The following is a 17719-nucleotide window of genomic DNA, read 5'->3' on the forward strand; positions in this document are numbered from 1 at the left end:
AGAGCTTAATGTCCTTGAAGGCCCCATATCAGAATGTAAACAGAACTTGAGAAATTCCTCCACCCTTTCTGAAGGTCCCCTAGACCAGCCCATTTTTATAAGCTAAGCTGGAACCCACCTTGGGGTCCAAGTCCCTGCTCCTCTGTGTCGGGTATACTTGGACCCAAGCTCGAGCTTGTTAATAAACCCTCATGTACTTGCATCTGTGTCGGTTCCTTGGTGGTTTCTCGGATTCGCAATCTTGGCCACAACAGAAACAAAGCAAAAATAAGCCAACAGAAAATTGGAAATTTTGAAAGTTGCAAAATGAAACCAACAGTATTATCTGACATCAAGATGGAAATAGGAACAAGAAAATCTTTAGATCATTCCCAAAGCAATAATTTATTAACAGGAAGGGATTGATTTCAAGTTGAAGTAATGAAAAGACTCTCAGGTTATATGGTAATTTAGTTAATGATGAAAATGAAGAGAACTGAATCATATGAACATATTAGAAAAAGATTTGAATTGTTAGCTGATTTGACACAAAATACCAACCTCACCAAACACATCATATGACATTATAAAAATGTCAACAAACTGATTAGTGATTATTACAGATTCAAACTTGTTTATGATTACTCATTATACTTTCATGCACACACATGTGAACTCAAAATAAATGCCCTAATGTATTAGTGCTTGTAGATGAATGAAATTCAAGAGTTTTTTCATATTTTCTCATAATTCTAAAATGTATACATTATCAATAACATGTTATATAGTTAGAACTATAAACTATCAAAGAATTTTTTAAAAATTCTATCATGCTGAAGACTGCATTATCTTTCTATTCTCTCCATAAAAAAATATTGCAAAAACCATTGCCATAAAGGGGGGAGATGGTTAATTTATGTGTCCACTTGTTTGGCCATGGTGCCCAGATAGTTGCTCAAGCATATTCTGGACGTTTCTATGAAGGAGTTATTTTGGATGAGATTAACATTTGAGTCAGTGGACTTTGAGCAAAGCAGATTACCCTCCTTCATGTGGGTGAGGCTTGTCTAATCTGTTGAAGGCCTTTGTATAGAACAAAGCCTGACCTTCCTTGAGTGAGTCTGCCAGCGGACTGCCTCTGGACTCAAACTGCACCTGGGTCTTCAGCCTGTCCACCTAGCCTGTACATTTCGGACTTACCAGACTTCCACAATTGCATGGGCCTTTTCTTTAAGATATCTCTTTCTTGGGTTGCCTGGGTGGCTTCAGCCTTCATGCCTTCAGCTCAGGGCATGATCCTGGGGTCCTGGATTGAGTCCCACATCGGGCTCCCTGCAGGGAGCTTACTTCTCCTTCTGCCTGTGTTTCTGTCCCCCTTCCCTCTGTGTCTCTCATGAATAAAAAAAATAAAATCTTTAAGACAAAATAAATAAAATACAATATATCTTTCTCCATTTAGATAACTAAGTAGATAAAAAGATAAATAGATGGCAGGTAGACAGACAGCCACATCCTTTGGTTCAGTTTCTCTGGGAAACCCTGACAAATACAAGGGACAATCAAAAGAAGTGCTGAATTGTGTCCCCCCACTCCCCCCAAATTCAAATATTGGTGCCCTAACCCCTAGTACCTCAGAATGTGACTGTATTGGAAGACAAGATCCTGAGGGAGGGTACCAAGTTAAAAAACAAGGTCTTTGACGTATGACCTAGTCCAATCTGACTGGTATCTTTATAAGAGGAGGTAGGACAGGGACGTCTGAGTGACTTGGTAGTTGAGCATCTCTGCCTTAGGCTCAGGTCATGATGTCCTGGGATCGAATCCTGCACTGGGGTCCCTACAAGGACCCTGCTTCTCCCTCTGCCCATATCTCTGCCTCTCTCTCTGTGTCTCTCATGAATAAAAAATAAATAAAAATCTTTAAAAATAAAAGAAGAGGTAGTACACACGTGGAGACACCAGGAACCTCTGCACACAGAGCGAAGACATAGGAAGGGGTAGCAAGTAGGCAGTGATCTGCAACCCAGAGAGACAGCATCAGAGGAAGCCACCCTTTGCCAGCACCATGATCTTGGTCTTCCTGCCTCCAGAACTATAAACTGTCAGAAAGCTGAAAGACAATAAACTTCCATGGTTTAAGGCATGGGTCCATGGTATTTTGTGATAGTAGATGCTAGAAAACCAATACAAAGTATATCGGGTAGCTAATAATTAAAAAACAAGCATAATTATCTTGAATTTATGATATTTGCTGTACATGCCAACTTTAAAAAATTGTAATTTCTCACATTTCTTTTTTCACTTTGAATACATTTTCACTTTTCGTACCTGTTTTTTTGTATTATCTTTCTTCAAGAGCCCCACCCTCCAAAGTGAATGCTGCAGACCTGCAAAACCCAGTTCTTGCACTGCTGAAACTGTGTCTGCATCTGTCACTGCTCCATTAATATCTAGACATATTTCAAATTATAATTATGTGAAGTGATGGATATGTTATCTAACCTTAGTCATTACTTTGCAATATACAGATATATCAAATCATTATGTCGCACATCTTAAATTTACACAATGTTATATGTCAACTATATGTCAATAAAGCTGAAATTTTTTTAAGATTTTATTTCTTTGAGAGACAGAGGGAATATGAGCAGTGGGAGAGGCAGAGGCAGAAGCAGACTCCAAACTGAGTGGTGAGCCCGATGCAGGGTTCGATCCCAGGACCGCAGGATCATGACCTGAGCCAAAGGCAGATGCTTAATCATGAATCACCAAGGTATCCCAAGCTAAAAAAATATCGAAGCCTATTTCTACCAGTGTAACCACCCACTGTTATAAAATGATCTGTGTCTAGACCTCCACTAGGCTGTGCACTTTTTATGGACAAGCACTGCTTCTCACCCATATTTGAATCTCCAGGGGGTCACTCAATGCCTGGCACATGTAACTGATGCTCTAGAAACATCTGAAGGATGAAGGAGCAAATATATAACTTGGCACACTAGCAAATACTGAAAAGTAAATTAAGAGTCTGCAAGTCTCTGCAAATATCAATTTTAGCTTTAGAGTTCAAGTTCCAAGCTATTCACATTGTCTGTACTCAACGGGGGGGGGGGGGGGGGGGGATATCCTTAAGAATCTTCCAGCTGCTGGATTCTGATCCAAACTTGAAGCAAGTGCAAAGCCACCGAGTAGAGTACTTACACATTTAATCCACCAGATAGAATTTTCTGGTTAAGAAACAAAACTCAATTTCAACAACCCAAACCAAAACTGTTCTCCCCCAACCACAAAATATCCTTGATATTTTAGGAGTATATTTGGATACCTGTGTAGGTATAAATGATTTAACTATTTGATTATATATTTGAGTGGACAATGTGAATGTAAAATATAATGCTCAGCACTCTACCAAATATGGACTGCTTCTTGAAAAGGTAAGACATTTAAGTCTGAGATACATGTTTGAAATCCAAAGTATCTTCTGTGAAGATATGGCTCTGAGTTATAATGAAAGTGACTTCTGTAAAGAATTTTTAAATCATGTTCTCTTATGTATTTCTCCTTATTTTATATTTCCAATTTACTCTTGTATTTTGAGGTAAAAAAATATATATTAGGAAAGGAATATATATATAGAGAATATATATTATACATATGTCATATATTATACTATATATAGTATAACATATATAATATGTATAATATATATTAGTATATGTAGTATATTATATAATAAATACATGTTATATATAACACATAGTACAGTATATATAGTGTATATAATACATACTATATATACTATACATATATTATATATTAATCATAATGTGTTTATAGTATAAAATTAATTATAATAGTAAAATAAAATATATTAATTATAATATAATAAAATAATTTAGTAAAATAATATAATAAAATATGGTATAATAAAATAATTATAATGAAATAAAATTATAGTATATAAGATATATAATAAAATTATATGTATATATAGTACATATATTCTATATATAACATGGTATATATATATAGTATATACTATATATACTATTATATATAGCTCACTAATATTATATATTATATATATATATATAGTTCACTATTATTATATATAGTTCACTATTCACAGCTGTGATACTACAGCCATCATTCCTGTTGGAACTTCTTCAAATGAAATATGCTTTATCCTTACCAAGAAAATGAAAAACAATATGTTTTCTATTGTTTCAGATATGAGAGGGAATCCTTTGTGCTCAGCGGGCTGTTCTCGAACTGCCTGTCACTTCCCATTTCTTTCCACCTGTTACTCATCTGATTTGGGGTATTAGAAACTCCATCCTATTCCAACCCAGTGTTCAGTTTATTCATCTTTTTTGAATTACAGACTTACCCAAAAATCTGCTATTTTCTTCCCAGGAAAAAAAGAAAGAAGGCACACACACAAATTGGTACAGCACTTTGCATGCAATTTTTGGACGTTCCTAGATCTCTTAACACCAACCAAGGTGTCCCATCTGGAGACCTCAGGTAAGGAACTCCCGCCCCGGACCAATCCCTTGACAAAGGCAAGGATGAACTGATAGTGTGGCATGTGTATGAGATGCAAAATCTCTAAAGTATTACATAGTGCACAGGAAGCTTTATCTAAGGCAACATTTTTTTTTTTTTTTTTTTTTTTTATGATAGTCACAGAGAGAGGGAGAGAAAGAGAGACAGGCAGAGGGAGAAGCAGGCTCCATGCACCGGGAGCCCGATGTGGGATTCGATCCCGGGTCTCCAGGATCGCGCCCTGGGCCAAAGGCAGGCGCCAAACCGCTGCGCCACCCAGGGATCCCCTAAGGCAACATTTTTAAGGCAAAAAAAGAATTATTAAAGTGAAAAAAAGATATTTAGAAACCTAATTCTCAATAACAGTGCCTTTGTTGAATTCTGACTTGAATCAGTGTTACAGAGGAAGATCTGGGAAAATCATGCAAGTCACTATGAGAAAAAATTCATTTTATACCTGGTGTTTTAGTGACATATCTTTTTTCCAAATAGATGGAGGGTTTAAAGAATTCCTCTTGCTGATCATACTGTTTATTTTCAGAGTAAAGTATCAAGTAAATAGATAAATAAGTCACACTTAAAAGAAATTTTACATTTACCAAGATCACCAAGATACAAATATATTAAAAATAGACCTTGTCTTTGATGTTTATTTCACATTATCTAAGTACATTCAGTTATGCAAATTTACATTTTTATGTCACATCTTTGCGTTCCTGATATACATACATATAACAGGACAAAGAACACATTTGCAAGATTCAGCCTGGAAAACCCTGCTCCGGGCAAACAAGATTCTCAGCTGCCTCATTCTTTCTGCAGGTGTACAAATATAATTCCAAATAACTGAAGTAAAACATCAAAATTGGTAAGAGAAAAAAGTGACTAAATTTTCATGCCCCCTGAGGATATCTGTACTTGATTTTTTCATCAATGGTCTTCTAATTACTGAATTACAAGTCAATAGGTAACATTTCTTTCTTCGGGAGCTCCTTAAACTATTTCAGGAATCTTAGGTATTTGGGGTTCTCCTAATCCACAGGCGGTTGACACTAGCTGCACATCAGTGATGCTTAAATGTTGGCATTCTTGTGCTGTGTATTCACCTAAGATATTTTTTAAAGTGGTAGTCAATATCCTTATTCTTCTTTTGTGAATATACCTTGCCAGGCTAGAAAATGAGCAATTATTTCTTCAATTAGGCAAAGAAAAAGGACAGGTCAGTTCAATACAGTACTAATTTTAAAGGAAACAATCACATTGAATTAAAGACCTTAACATTTTAGTTATCATGTTATAAAATTCAAAAATACCTAAATCACATTATGATACTAGATGCCTGCATGTTCATTCTGTTCAATGTTGCCCACGAGATCTTTTGTGTCACTAGTTCCTGGACTCGATCTGCTGTTAAAATAGAGAGTGTTTTCAAAAGTGTTTTCTTGAGGTAAGTGCACATGTCTTTTCTTATGAAAGAAATATGCAGCGAGGCCAGCACCCGTTATGATTAGGAGGACCACCATCACCACGACTCCTGCCACGCTGGAAGACGGCTTGAAAGGGTCCATCTTCCTTGGGTCAGCTAGAAATAAATAAAACCATGAGGATAAAGGTGGAGGGAGGCAAAAGGTAGAACACTATGGAGAAGAGTACAACTTTCTTTTTTGAAAGGCTAAAATGCATCACTGTCCTTTCATGTCCAATATTCATTGACATTTGTCAGATAGAAATGCAGGGCATGAAAACAAGTCCATGTAAAGGATTATTTTCAATATTAAGATTATTATACAGCTGCAGGAATATTTCATCTATCAATGTTTGTTTTGTTTTTTAAAGTTTTATTGACTTGAGAGAGAGAGTGAGTGTGAGCGAGAGTAGGGGGGGAAAGGGCAGAGAGAATCTCAAACAGACTTTGCACAGAGCACGGAGCCCTGCACAGGGCTCGATCCCACAACTCACGAGATCACAATCCAAACCAAAACCAGGAGTCAGATGCTCAACCAACTGAGCCACCCAGGCACCCCAATTAATCAATGTTTTAAAATATTTACACCTGTTTCAAAACAATTTAAGGCTGTTCACAAATACATCATATGAAGATAAAGAGAATAGTAATTATGATGATTTTTTTAAAAATGCAAGGGAGAAAATTAGGGAAAAGAGAAAACAAGAGTAGTGGGAATCTGAGCTCATGAGTATAACTAGTTAACAAACAGCACCCAGAGGTTAATAAAGAGGTTGAAGACAAACCATAAATCATACTTTGAGTTTTTTTAGCTGCCAACAAAATTGGTGAAATAAGATCAGTTACCTGATTCAAGTTGTCTATAAAAAAAAATTTAAGCTATTGCTTTTAAAAAAGGTAAAAAACCCACAAGGATTCCTGAGAGAAATCTCTCTCGGGGTTTTCACAAGGCACCTCTGTAATGCAGCAATGTCTTCAATAATATCTATGGTAAAAACACCAATCCAGTGCTTGATTTGGCCCCACATATACTAAAAACACCAACCTGACTCTAAGGTCTGCTTTCCTAGAGCATCATTCAAGCAAGACTGATGACGCAATGGCAAAGGCTAAAGTAGCCCAAGCAATTCTACTGAGCATACAGGGGGTGTAGGAAGGGATCATTATGGTTTTTTAAATGAGCAAACCATATTGATATATTACTAACAGAGAACTTAAAATTTCATATTGGTCTTACCTTTTGTTGCAATTAATGTGTGAGTAGGCTCAGCATCAATAACTGTGAAATAAAAAAATAATTAAATACTTACAAAAACCCATAATAATTGCATGCAGATAGTGACTATTATGTGGTTCACAAATACATGAAATCCTCCATATTTGGTTCATGATGGATGGTATGATATATATGTATAGATAATAGATGATACATAAATAGAATCTACGAGACATATATACATATATATGTATCATCTATCTATCCATCCGTCCATCTGTCCATCCATCCATCCATGCATGCTGCATCAGAATCCTAGAGCTATAGGAGTTTAAATACAATGAAAATTCTGAAAATATAATCCACTGAGTTGCATTTGACCCACTGATACTGACCCTCAAAATTTATCCAATCTATCCAAAAATAATGTATTCTAATCTAGCTGTTTTTGAAGCCTAAAGTACCATAAGGCATTGGGATGAAAAGTAAAATAAGATTCTAACTCTGCACCAAAGTGTCTCAAACAGAGTTTTAAAAGCCTGAAGAACTACACAATTCCAAAATAATAAAATCTACTGAGGATAGACTCTTAATTTATCTAACTCACTTATTTAAATCTATTATCTAATTAATAATTTCATCTTTTGGGAAGGATACTGTGTGAAGTGGAATGGCATAAAAATAGTCTTAACGTCTAGACAGTACCACATCACGGGTATGTAACACTATTAATTCCCCCAATCCCTGTCCTTACATGGTCTGCCACCTAATCTCAGAAGGAGATTTAATTGGTCTTACATGATTTATTCTATACTAAGTTCTGATTCCTCTGCAAAACCCTAATCCCTTCTGGTTTAGTGGAGATGACTATTTTAACCCCTTTTCCTTTTATGCTGTAAGACTTTTAAGCTGGTTCTCCAAACTGCCTGGAACTCCACAGTCTATATGCATGGGCATCCCCTCCCAAATGTACTGATAGACCAAAATCATTACATCAGCTAAGAAGACAGAGTATGCTCACTTGGAGCTGCAGCCAACAGCTGATCACTAGGGCAGATTGGATTTTTCACTTACAAAAGGGGAAAGTTTGCAAAAGACCTATAATCGTATTATAATCCCACACATGACCCCCTAATATCTGAAAGAAATGCTGGCCTGTGAACATGTGTACTGCAAGGAAAATTCTTACTGACTTTTTGGTCTTTTACAAATATATCCTTTGTAGGAAGAACAGTGAATGTTATTCCAAAATCCAGAAGATGCAGACAAAGCCACACAATCATTTCGTTCACCAGAGGGATCTCCTGTGTTCCAGTTGACAAAGGAGACTGGATTGTTGTTTATCCAAAGCCACATTCCTGATGATCAAATAAAGTCAATAAACACAGAAGTTAAAAGTCACTCTAAAATAAATTCAGCCTATTCATGCAAAATTTCTATGCATCTTGTATCATATTATAATCAATAGTTGTTTACAACTAGACTTTTAGTATGCAAGAGCATAATAATGACCAGTTGCTACAGAGAAAACAACAAAAAAGAATATGTTTCTCACATAGCTTTAGTTGAAAATGTATTCCCACTTAGAACAAATAGATATGCTTTATCCTTCCCTAATTTTTTTTTCTGGCAAAAGATAGAAACTATTTTTTCAAGCTTCTTAAACTACCTTAGCTATGGAAAACACTCTTTTAACCAACAACTTTCAAGATAGCGTAACATGTGAGTCATTTAAAATTTCAGTTCTTATTTTAAATGAAAATATAAGTTTGAATTTTCAAACTCTTCACAAATCAATCATTATTTAAGGCAAGACTTTCTGGAACAGAAAACTGTTTTGCACAGAACATTTTGAAATATTTGTTATTAAATTATTGTTCTGCAAAGTCACCTTCAACATTTCTGAACAATCCTATCCAAAAGTTGGTTTTGCTTTGAAGTGGCTCTACTCGATAGGACAGAAAACTTGATTCAGCAGCACTTTCAATGGAAACCAAAGAGGAACCTGTAAAGTATAAAAAAAACAATGTGATGGAACTGCATTTAAGGAACGAAAAATATTTTTATAAGGACAGTATTGATAGTAACTAGAGCAACAAAAATCACCCCAACATCTCCACTTAAGGGGAAGGATTTCAAAGAGTGGACATTTGACTTCTCAAAATTTCAGTTTCCCTTCTGAAAATCTGATTTTCAGGGTGTGCCTGGCTGGCTCGGTTGGTTAAGTGTCTGACCCGTGGCTGCAGCTCAGGTCATGATCTCAGGGTCGTGAGATTGAGCCCTGCACTGGGCTCCACGCTGCATATGGAGCCTGCTTAAGATTCTCTCTTAAAAAAAATGTTTTTTTTTTAAGCATAATTTTTGTACAAGCATTGAATGAGTTGTGGCAGGATATGCAAAGACCAGTAGGACAATGTGTCTTTTCTTTTTTTTTTTTCTTTCTGAAAACTGTTTTAATGTTTCATAGGCACTTCAAGCTCCACATGTACAAAAGGAAATGCATAACATTTTTGTCTAGAAATCTTATTTCTCTGTAGCTGTTTGCATGTTAGCGAGCAGCAGCATCTTCCCACTTGCTCAAGCCTGAACGTGAGAGTCATTCTTGATTTCCACCTTTTCTGTTGCCTGTGCCTAAATTCTGTTGATTTTACTATTTAAATATTTGTCACATCTGCCTGCTTCTCTTTGTTTCTATTACTTCTACCTTAAGAATGGCCACTAGCATCTCATACTCAAATTATGGCCAGGACTTTTGGGGTAGACATAATCTAAGATGGCTCACTTTGATCCTTGCCTCCTAATATTTACACATTTATGTAACATGCCTCCTCTTGAGTGTGGGTTTGGGTATAGTGACAGGTGTGTGAGTGATTTCTTTTATTTGAATATATCTGACACACAATGTTTCATTAGCTTCAGGCATACAACTTAGTGACCTGACAAGTTTACACATTAATTACGCTATGTTCACCACAAGTGTAGTTCCCATCTGTCCCATCACATCACTATTATAATACCACTGCATTCCTTATGCTCTGCTTTTATTTCCTTTACTTCCTCATTCCATAACTGGAAGCCTGTATCTCTCCCTTCCCCCACCTCACCCACTTTGCCCAAACCTCTACATCCCCTTCCCTTTGGCAACCATCAGTTTGTTCTTTGTATGTAGAGATCTGATTTTGAGTTTTGTTTGTTTATTCTTTTTTATATTCTATTTATGAGTGGACTCATACGGTATTTTTAGGCTTATTTCACTTGCAAAATACCCTCTAGGCTACGCATGTTCTCTCAGAAAAAGCACAAACTTATCCTTTTTATGGCTGTGTAATATTCCATGTTTTCCTTATCCATTCATCTACTGATGTACCCTTAGTTGCTTCCATGTCTTAGCTATTATAAATAATGCTGCCATAAACAGTGGGGTGTGTATATCTTTTTGAGATGGTGTTTTTGTTTTCTCTGGGTAAATACCCAATAGTGGAATTATTAGATAATATGATAGTTCTATTTTTAATTTTTGATACATTTCCATACTGTTTTCCATGGTGGCTGTATCAATTTACATTCCCACTAACAGTGCATTAGGGTTGCTTTTTGGCAACACCTTGCCAACACTTATTATTTATTTTCTTTTTTGATTTTAGCCATTCTGACAGGTGTGAGGTGATACCTCATTGTGGCTTTGATTTTTATTTCCCCAATAGTTAGTGATGTTAAGCATCTTTTCACATGTCTGTTGGCCATTTGGATGTCTTCTTTGGAAAAATGTCTATTCAGGTCATCACAGAGTATGTCCTAACAAGGTTATGTTATCTACACTATACTATCAGGAGATAGATGGATGTATTACAAGAGAAAATAAATACAATATGTAATTGACATGTCAAATAAGGAGATTTGTTTTAGGTGGAACAACTAAAGGGGAACATGGAGAAAACAGAATTTAAGATATTAAGAAGCATAGGATTTCAAGTGGAAAGAATAAAAAATAATTCCAAGAAGAGAAGGAATAAGAGAAGAGGCAGAGAGAGGGGAGAATAGAGCTTCTTTAAGAACATGGCATACAGATACATGGATTCCTCCATATCTGTTTTATGATGATATGATACAGACAAATGATGGAAAGATAGATCTGACTATTGCAAGGAACTTAGAGTGTTAAAAGATGTCTGTTTGGCTGGACTAATCTGGTTAACAGGTGAAAAAGGCTTGAGTTAGGCCTCATTGTAGATGGAAAGAGATTGGTATTCAGGGTAGTGATAAAGAACACTTAGTTTTTTTTTAGGCAGCAGAATTAATTATTAATCCTGTTGTTAGGTATAGGACCGTACAGAGTAAAAAGAGAGAGGAAAACTGAAAGCCTGGTTAGATTACTATGGCATCAACATCTCACATTACATTAGGGTTGACTCAGTGTCAGCATTAGAGTTTATAGTAAAATATATAGCTTTATAATAATAACAACTAATATATTTTAAGCACTTCATGCCAGACATTTCACATTGGGCTTTACAAGAATGATCTCACTAGGAATTTACAACCACCTTTTTAAATGAACGCTACTGTTACCCTACTTTATAGATAAGGAATGAAAATTACAGAAGGTAAGTAATTGGTCAAGATCCCAATGATAGTAGTGAGCTGAGTCATAGCATGATCCAGGCATTCTGAATCTCAAACCCTACACTTAACCATGTGCCTGCATCCCATGTTACTGCGTCCTGGTTGATCCTCTTGATTATTGCTTTTATTGTATAATTTTATGTTCCATTGTTTAATATATTTCAGAGATAATAATCATTTCAAAATATCTGTGACATGCTTTGATATATGAGAATCATTTATTTTATTTACAGGAAAACATAGTCACCTAAAATTGAAAAAAATGTTTCCCATATTCATTGCAAGTTTTTTTAAAAAAAACACTTAGCAACATGAAGGAAAAAAAAATTTAATTAAAAAGTTCCAAAGAAGACTTCGGTGACACCATAAAGAATGGCAGAGTAACTATCCATCAAAATCCTCTCCTCTACAAAAGTGGTAAGAACCCTGAAAAATTTCAGACCCCTAAAAATTAAGCAACAGTTGTAACAATACAGAAGGTATTTATATAAAAAATATTCAATCTTTGGATGAAGTGTGAGATTCATGGTGTTTAACTTGTTCTAATTTCATTGCCTTATCTTCAGGTTTCTGTTTACCTTAAAAACAATTGGCACCCAAATCACAGTGAAAACCAGCAGCCCAGAAGCCATTGGAATAGTCAGAATGGGGTTGGAGCATTTTCAAAGTCTCAATTCAAAAAATTTCCATTATTTTATCTCTCTGACAGTTCTGTGGAAAGTCTCACTTGCAGAGCTTGGCTTTGCTTGTCCTAATTCAAAACCCAACAGTGTAAACAGCCTTCTTCCTGAGGGAATTTTTCAAAAACTATCAGTGGCAACTGTCTAACATCATAGACACCTGAGGCAGGGATCACAGTTGAGGAAAAGAGGATAACAAAGAATAAAAGCATAAAAGGAAAAATGGGAATAAAATGACCATATTGAGCTCCAAAAAACTTTGATCCATTCTAGGGAATCTAGAAGGCCACAGACATGCACTAGAGTGTGTACACACCCAGGACTACATGCCTGCTTATGAAAAATTTGAGGGATTCCCAAGCTCTCACCCCTGGCTGACCTTGAGGGTCTGCACAAACAGGAAGTGAGGACTAAGACAGAGTTGTAAGCTAGCTGAATGAGTGTAGAAGGCAGTATTTTCAGGCAGAGTCCCTTAGGAAAATCTGGGAAACATATCGGTTTTAAGAATTTAAGAAATCTGTTCCCAATCATTAGCTGACCACTAAACTAGCTAAGCAGTGACTACAGTGACTACCCATGAAAAAGAATACAATCTTTACAGAATTAATGATAGAAAATCACTAAACCAGAAAAAAAAAAAGAAAACAGCAACAACAGCATACTCTGGAATGGAAAGAATCTCATCTCCAGAGTTGCCCATATTATTTAAAATGTCTAGTTTTCAACAAAAAATTACAGGAAATGCAAAAAAAAAACCCCAAAAAACAAAAAACAAAAAACAAAAAACCCAAGAAATTATGGGCCATACCCAAGGAAAAAAGCAGTCAATATCAACGGTTTCTGAGAAAGCCACACCTTCAGTTTACCAAAGACTGAATCAGCTATGTTAAAGAAATGAAGGAAAATGTGTAAAAAATGAACAAAAAAGTATGAGATAATGTCTCACCAAATGGAATATTAAGAGAGAGAGAGATAGAAATTATTTCTTAAAATTCAGGAGATGAAAATTATAACAATTGAAAGGAAAAATTTACTAGAGTAGCCTAACAGCAGCTTTGGTTAAGCAAAAGAAATAACCAAAAACCATGGAAATAGGTAAATTGAAATTATCCAGTCTGAATGATGGGGGAAAAAAAGAAAAACTTACAGAGCCTCAAAGATTTGTGGGACATAATCAGGTGTATCAAAATATACATAATGGGTGTCTGAGAAGGAGAAGAAAAAGAAAGAAGCAAAAAGAATACTTGAAGAAATAATGGCCAAAAATTCTGAAATTTGATGAAAACCATTAATGCATACATCTAGGAAATTCCACATCTATTTAAGCTCCAAGTGGGATAATTGCAAGGAAATTCATATTGCAAACTGTCAAGATAGAGATTCTTAAAATCAGCAAGAGAGAAGTGACTCATTGTGCACAAGAGATCCTCAAAAAAAACTGGCACTGATTCCTCAACAGAAACCATGGAGGCTAGAGGGCGATGCATAAGATACTCAAAAGGCTGAAAGGAAACAATTATTGACCAACAACTTTCTATCCAGCAAAACTATCCTTCAAAAATGAGGGGAAAATTAAGACATTTCCAGATACAAAAAAAAAATGGAGAGAAATTATCACGAGCAGATTTACTCTACAAGAAATACTAAAGAGAGTTCTTAAGGCTGAAATGAGAAGATACTTGACAGAAACTCAAATCCACATGAAGATATAAAAAGCACTAGTAAAGGCACCTATGTAAGTAAGAATATGACATATTTATTTATTGTTTATAACTCATTTTTAAAATCTTACATGATATAAAGACTACATAAAGTTAATAATTATAAATCTGTATTGATGGGCATACAATATATAAAATACGTTTGTATGACAATAGTAACAAAGCATTGTGGAGGGAATAGACTTATATAAGTGCAAAAATTTTATGTATTATTAAAATTACATTTATATTAATCTGAACTAGATTGTTGCATATTCAAGTGGTAATTATCAGCCCCAGGTCCACCATTAAGGAAATAAACTATATATATAAATAATTAATAAGAAAATTTAAATGGTATACTACAGAGCATGAAAATAGAGAAATGCTGGCAAAAGGGTAAAATGTTTCACTTATAAGATAAATAAAGTTTTGGGATAGAAATGGATAACATAGTGACTACAGCTAATAATGCTGTATTGTATAATTGAGATTTACCAAGAGAGTAGAAGTTAACTGTTCTTACCAGGAAAGAAAAAAAAAAAGTAAATATGTGATATGATGGATGTGTTAATTAACTTGATGGTGACAATCCCCTCACAATATACACCTATATCAAATCATCATGTTGTAATGATGTAAATCATCATGTTGTACACTAAATATGTGATATGATGGATATGTTAATTAACTTGATGGTGATAATCCCTTCACAATGTACACCTGTATCAAATCATGTTGTAAATGATATAAACATCATGCTGTACACCTTAAATGTCTCATAATTTACTATATTAATTATACCTCAATAAAGCTAAAGAAAAAAAAAACCTAATAGGAAAAAAAACAAAATCCAAGGTTGACTTTTGAATGACTTCTAGGAAATGAGAATAAAGCTCTTGTATGAATATATATATATCACTATTGGATAAAGAACAATGACATACAACATAATCAAAATTTAAAAAAGAATAATTCAACAGTTTTTCAAAAAGTAGGATTTAATTAAGTATTTTTAAATGCAATCTGAAAAATTAATTTTAACATTTTTATTTTGGGAGGAAAATTATCCATCTCTGTCATGTCTTTTTGAGTTTTGTTTTGTCTTTCTTCACATATAAAATAATCAGAACTAAAGGCTTTTCTATTAATGGTAAAGCAAATGACTCTTAGGCATTTGTCGAACCTGAGCTTATAGTGATAAGAGCTGAACACAACACTCTACAACTGAGAATGACAATCCCAACAATTGAGAATATTAGGACAGAAAGTAAGGAAGACTTATCCAGCAGATGATTACTTTCTACTGTAATTCTTTAAAATTTTGAGTCCATGATGTTATAAATTATATTTGTGTGGGACATGATGTTGACTATTCATTCTGTTATAAAATACAGAGAAAAATAAACAGGTATTTTTGCATTCCATATGATTTAAATGTACAGTGTTGTTCATATCATGGTAGTCCAGAATAGGTGATTATGGGATTTTTTAGAGTAAATGTGACACTTACCCATTCGGAGGCATTCCAGAGACGCTTGACCCCAGTTTCTTGTAAATGAAGATTCAATATAGTAGCAGTGACCGTGGAAAGGAATCCATGCTGTGTGCTCGGACTCTGGGCATCTGCCAGGCAGTTGTGGGGGTTCAGTGGCAGGGATTTCTGTTAATAAAATGACTTATAATAAAATAAAACCTGAGGTTTCTATATTAGCAGCTAAGAAAAATTTCATCGCCAATCATTATTTGTAAAAAGTTCTAATGGTAATCATTTGGATCTGCCATTTTTTGTTATTGGGTGTTCTTTTTACTTTATCTTTTTGTTTTCATTTTAAATATATTTCAATAGACTGTATTCTGGTAGAGTAGAAATCACAGTCATAATGAAGAAGGCAGATCTATAAATACTTACAAAGATGTTACGTTTCTTAAAAAGTCACCTAAATATAATTTGCAAAGCGTGTCCCCCTTCAAGACACTCTTTTCTGGAACCCTAACCCCTATTAATGCTTGTTAGCTATGACTGATGTCTGTGATATAACGAAATGTGACCATGAAAATTCTAGAACTTTATCCCTGTCCACTTCTAAGACTGTATTCTAAGAAAGCTAAAGCCATAAATCACTGATTCTGTTTAATCTATATGGATTCTGATAAAACTATTTTGATATAGTTGTGCTGTCAACATAAAAAGTCATCATAATTTCCTGACAAATCTGACATCAGAGATTCAGAGGATAATCTCAACAATAAAAATTCAAAAATCTACAAAGTGCAAAGAAACTCTAGCAATGAAGAAAATCTTCGACCTCCATTATTTGCCTCTTTATATATTTGTTTATTACCAAATCAGCCTTTCATTAGGTGAAGGGATATGTTCTGTTATCTTACTCTTAAGATACCTAAGACATGTTACGGTTTAATAATGTCAATAATGGTGTATATTAGCTCATTGAGAAAATATCAGATCCCTTGATTGGCTTTGTGTATTTGATTACCATCTGATCTTTTGCAGAGAAAATAAAAACTTTCATTGCAATACGCTGTCTTCCAGTGACCATCAATATCCAGATAAACACATGCTGATTTCAATTTGGGCTCATCAGCAGCCCAATTGGTGTATCTCATCCTCCATTTATCTGTCCAAGCATACTCATTATTGGTCTGCAAAGACAAAAAAAAAAATTAACATGGAGTCTTGTTTATTTAGAAAACACCAAAAGAACCAAGTGAGGAGTAGAAGTATATTTAAGACTGTGATTTGACAAATCTTCAACATTTGAGAACAAAAAGGACATTATAAATCATTTCTACCAACTTAAATTCAGTTTAATGTCACCTTTCTTTTATAAAGACCCTTGGACTTCTCCATAAAGACATCCTTGAAAGATAATTTGTAAAACATAGACTTAAAAAAACCCTTATGCTGGGGTAGCTGGGTAGCTCAGTGGTTGAGTGTCTGCCTTTGGCTCGGGTCGTGGTCCTGGGGTCCTGGAATTGAGTCTCACATCAGGCTCCTCATGGGAGCCAGCTTCTCCCTCTGCCTATGTCTCTGCTTCTCTCTCTGTCTCTCTCATGAATAAATAAAATCTTATAAAAAATAAAAATAATTATAAATGTCGGTATAGTGGAAATGTTGTTTAATCATTCTAAAAATAAATAAAAGCCTATTTCAAACTCATGAGAGAATTGTGACCATGCCTATAAGAAGAAAATGAGTGAACTATCAAGCAAATTAATTACTAAAATTAGAGTCAACATAGACATAAAAATGTCCTGCCTAAGCTTAATCACAGAAATAATTATGGAACTACTTACTTTTAAATATTCAGTTCCCTACTTAGGAAGTTCTCTGCCCATAAAGTGTACATTTTGATCTCTGTAGCACAGCATTAGAAGCTCTATCAAATCTGACATCAACCTACTTTCCAGTTTTATCTCCTTCTGTCCATTTCTCTCATCTTAGTACTCCTTATGTTCCACCATCCCAGACCATATCTATAAAGTC

At 34.8% G+C, this 17719-nt stretch overlaps 1 protein-coding gene across 5 annotated transcripts in view; it reads right to left on the minus strand.

The window, feature by feature from the left end:
- Nucleotides 1-5042: 5042 nt before the first annotated feature.
- Nucleotides 5043-17719, minus strand: part of MRC1 (mannose receptor C-type 1) — a 95254-nt gene continuing 82577 nt past the window's right edge. For all 5 annotated transcript variants that reach the window (XM_038529986.1, XM_038529985.1, XM_038529984.1 and 2 more), the window contains 6 exons: nucleotides 16710-16875; nucleotides 15725-15874; nucleotides 9100-9213; nucleotides 8402-8566; nucleotides 7230-7271; nucleotides 5043-6109 (listed from right to left, as the gene is read on the minus strand). In XM_038529986.1, the coding sequence (XP_038385914.1) occupies nucleotides 5859-6109; nucleotides 7230-7271; nucleotides 8402-8566; nucleotides 9100-9213; nucleotides 15725-15874; nucleotides 16710-16875 (888 nt within the window). In that variant the 3' untranslated portion in view covers nucleotides 5043-5858. The remainder of the gene's footprint in view (nucleotides 6110-7229; nucleotides 7272-8401; nucleotides 8567-9099; nucleotides 9214-15724; nucleotides 15875-16709; nucleotides 16876-17719) is intronic.

Source organism: Canis lupus, chromosome 2, assembly GCF_011100685.1.
Source record: "Canis lupus familiaris isolate Mischka breed German Shepherd chromosome 2, alternate assembly UU_Cfam_GSD_1.0, whole genome shotgun sequence".
Lineage (NCBI taxonomy): Eukaryota > Metazoa > Chordata > Mammalia > Carnivora > Canidae > Canis > Canis lupus.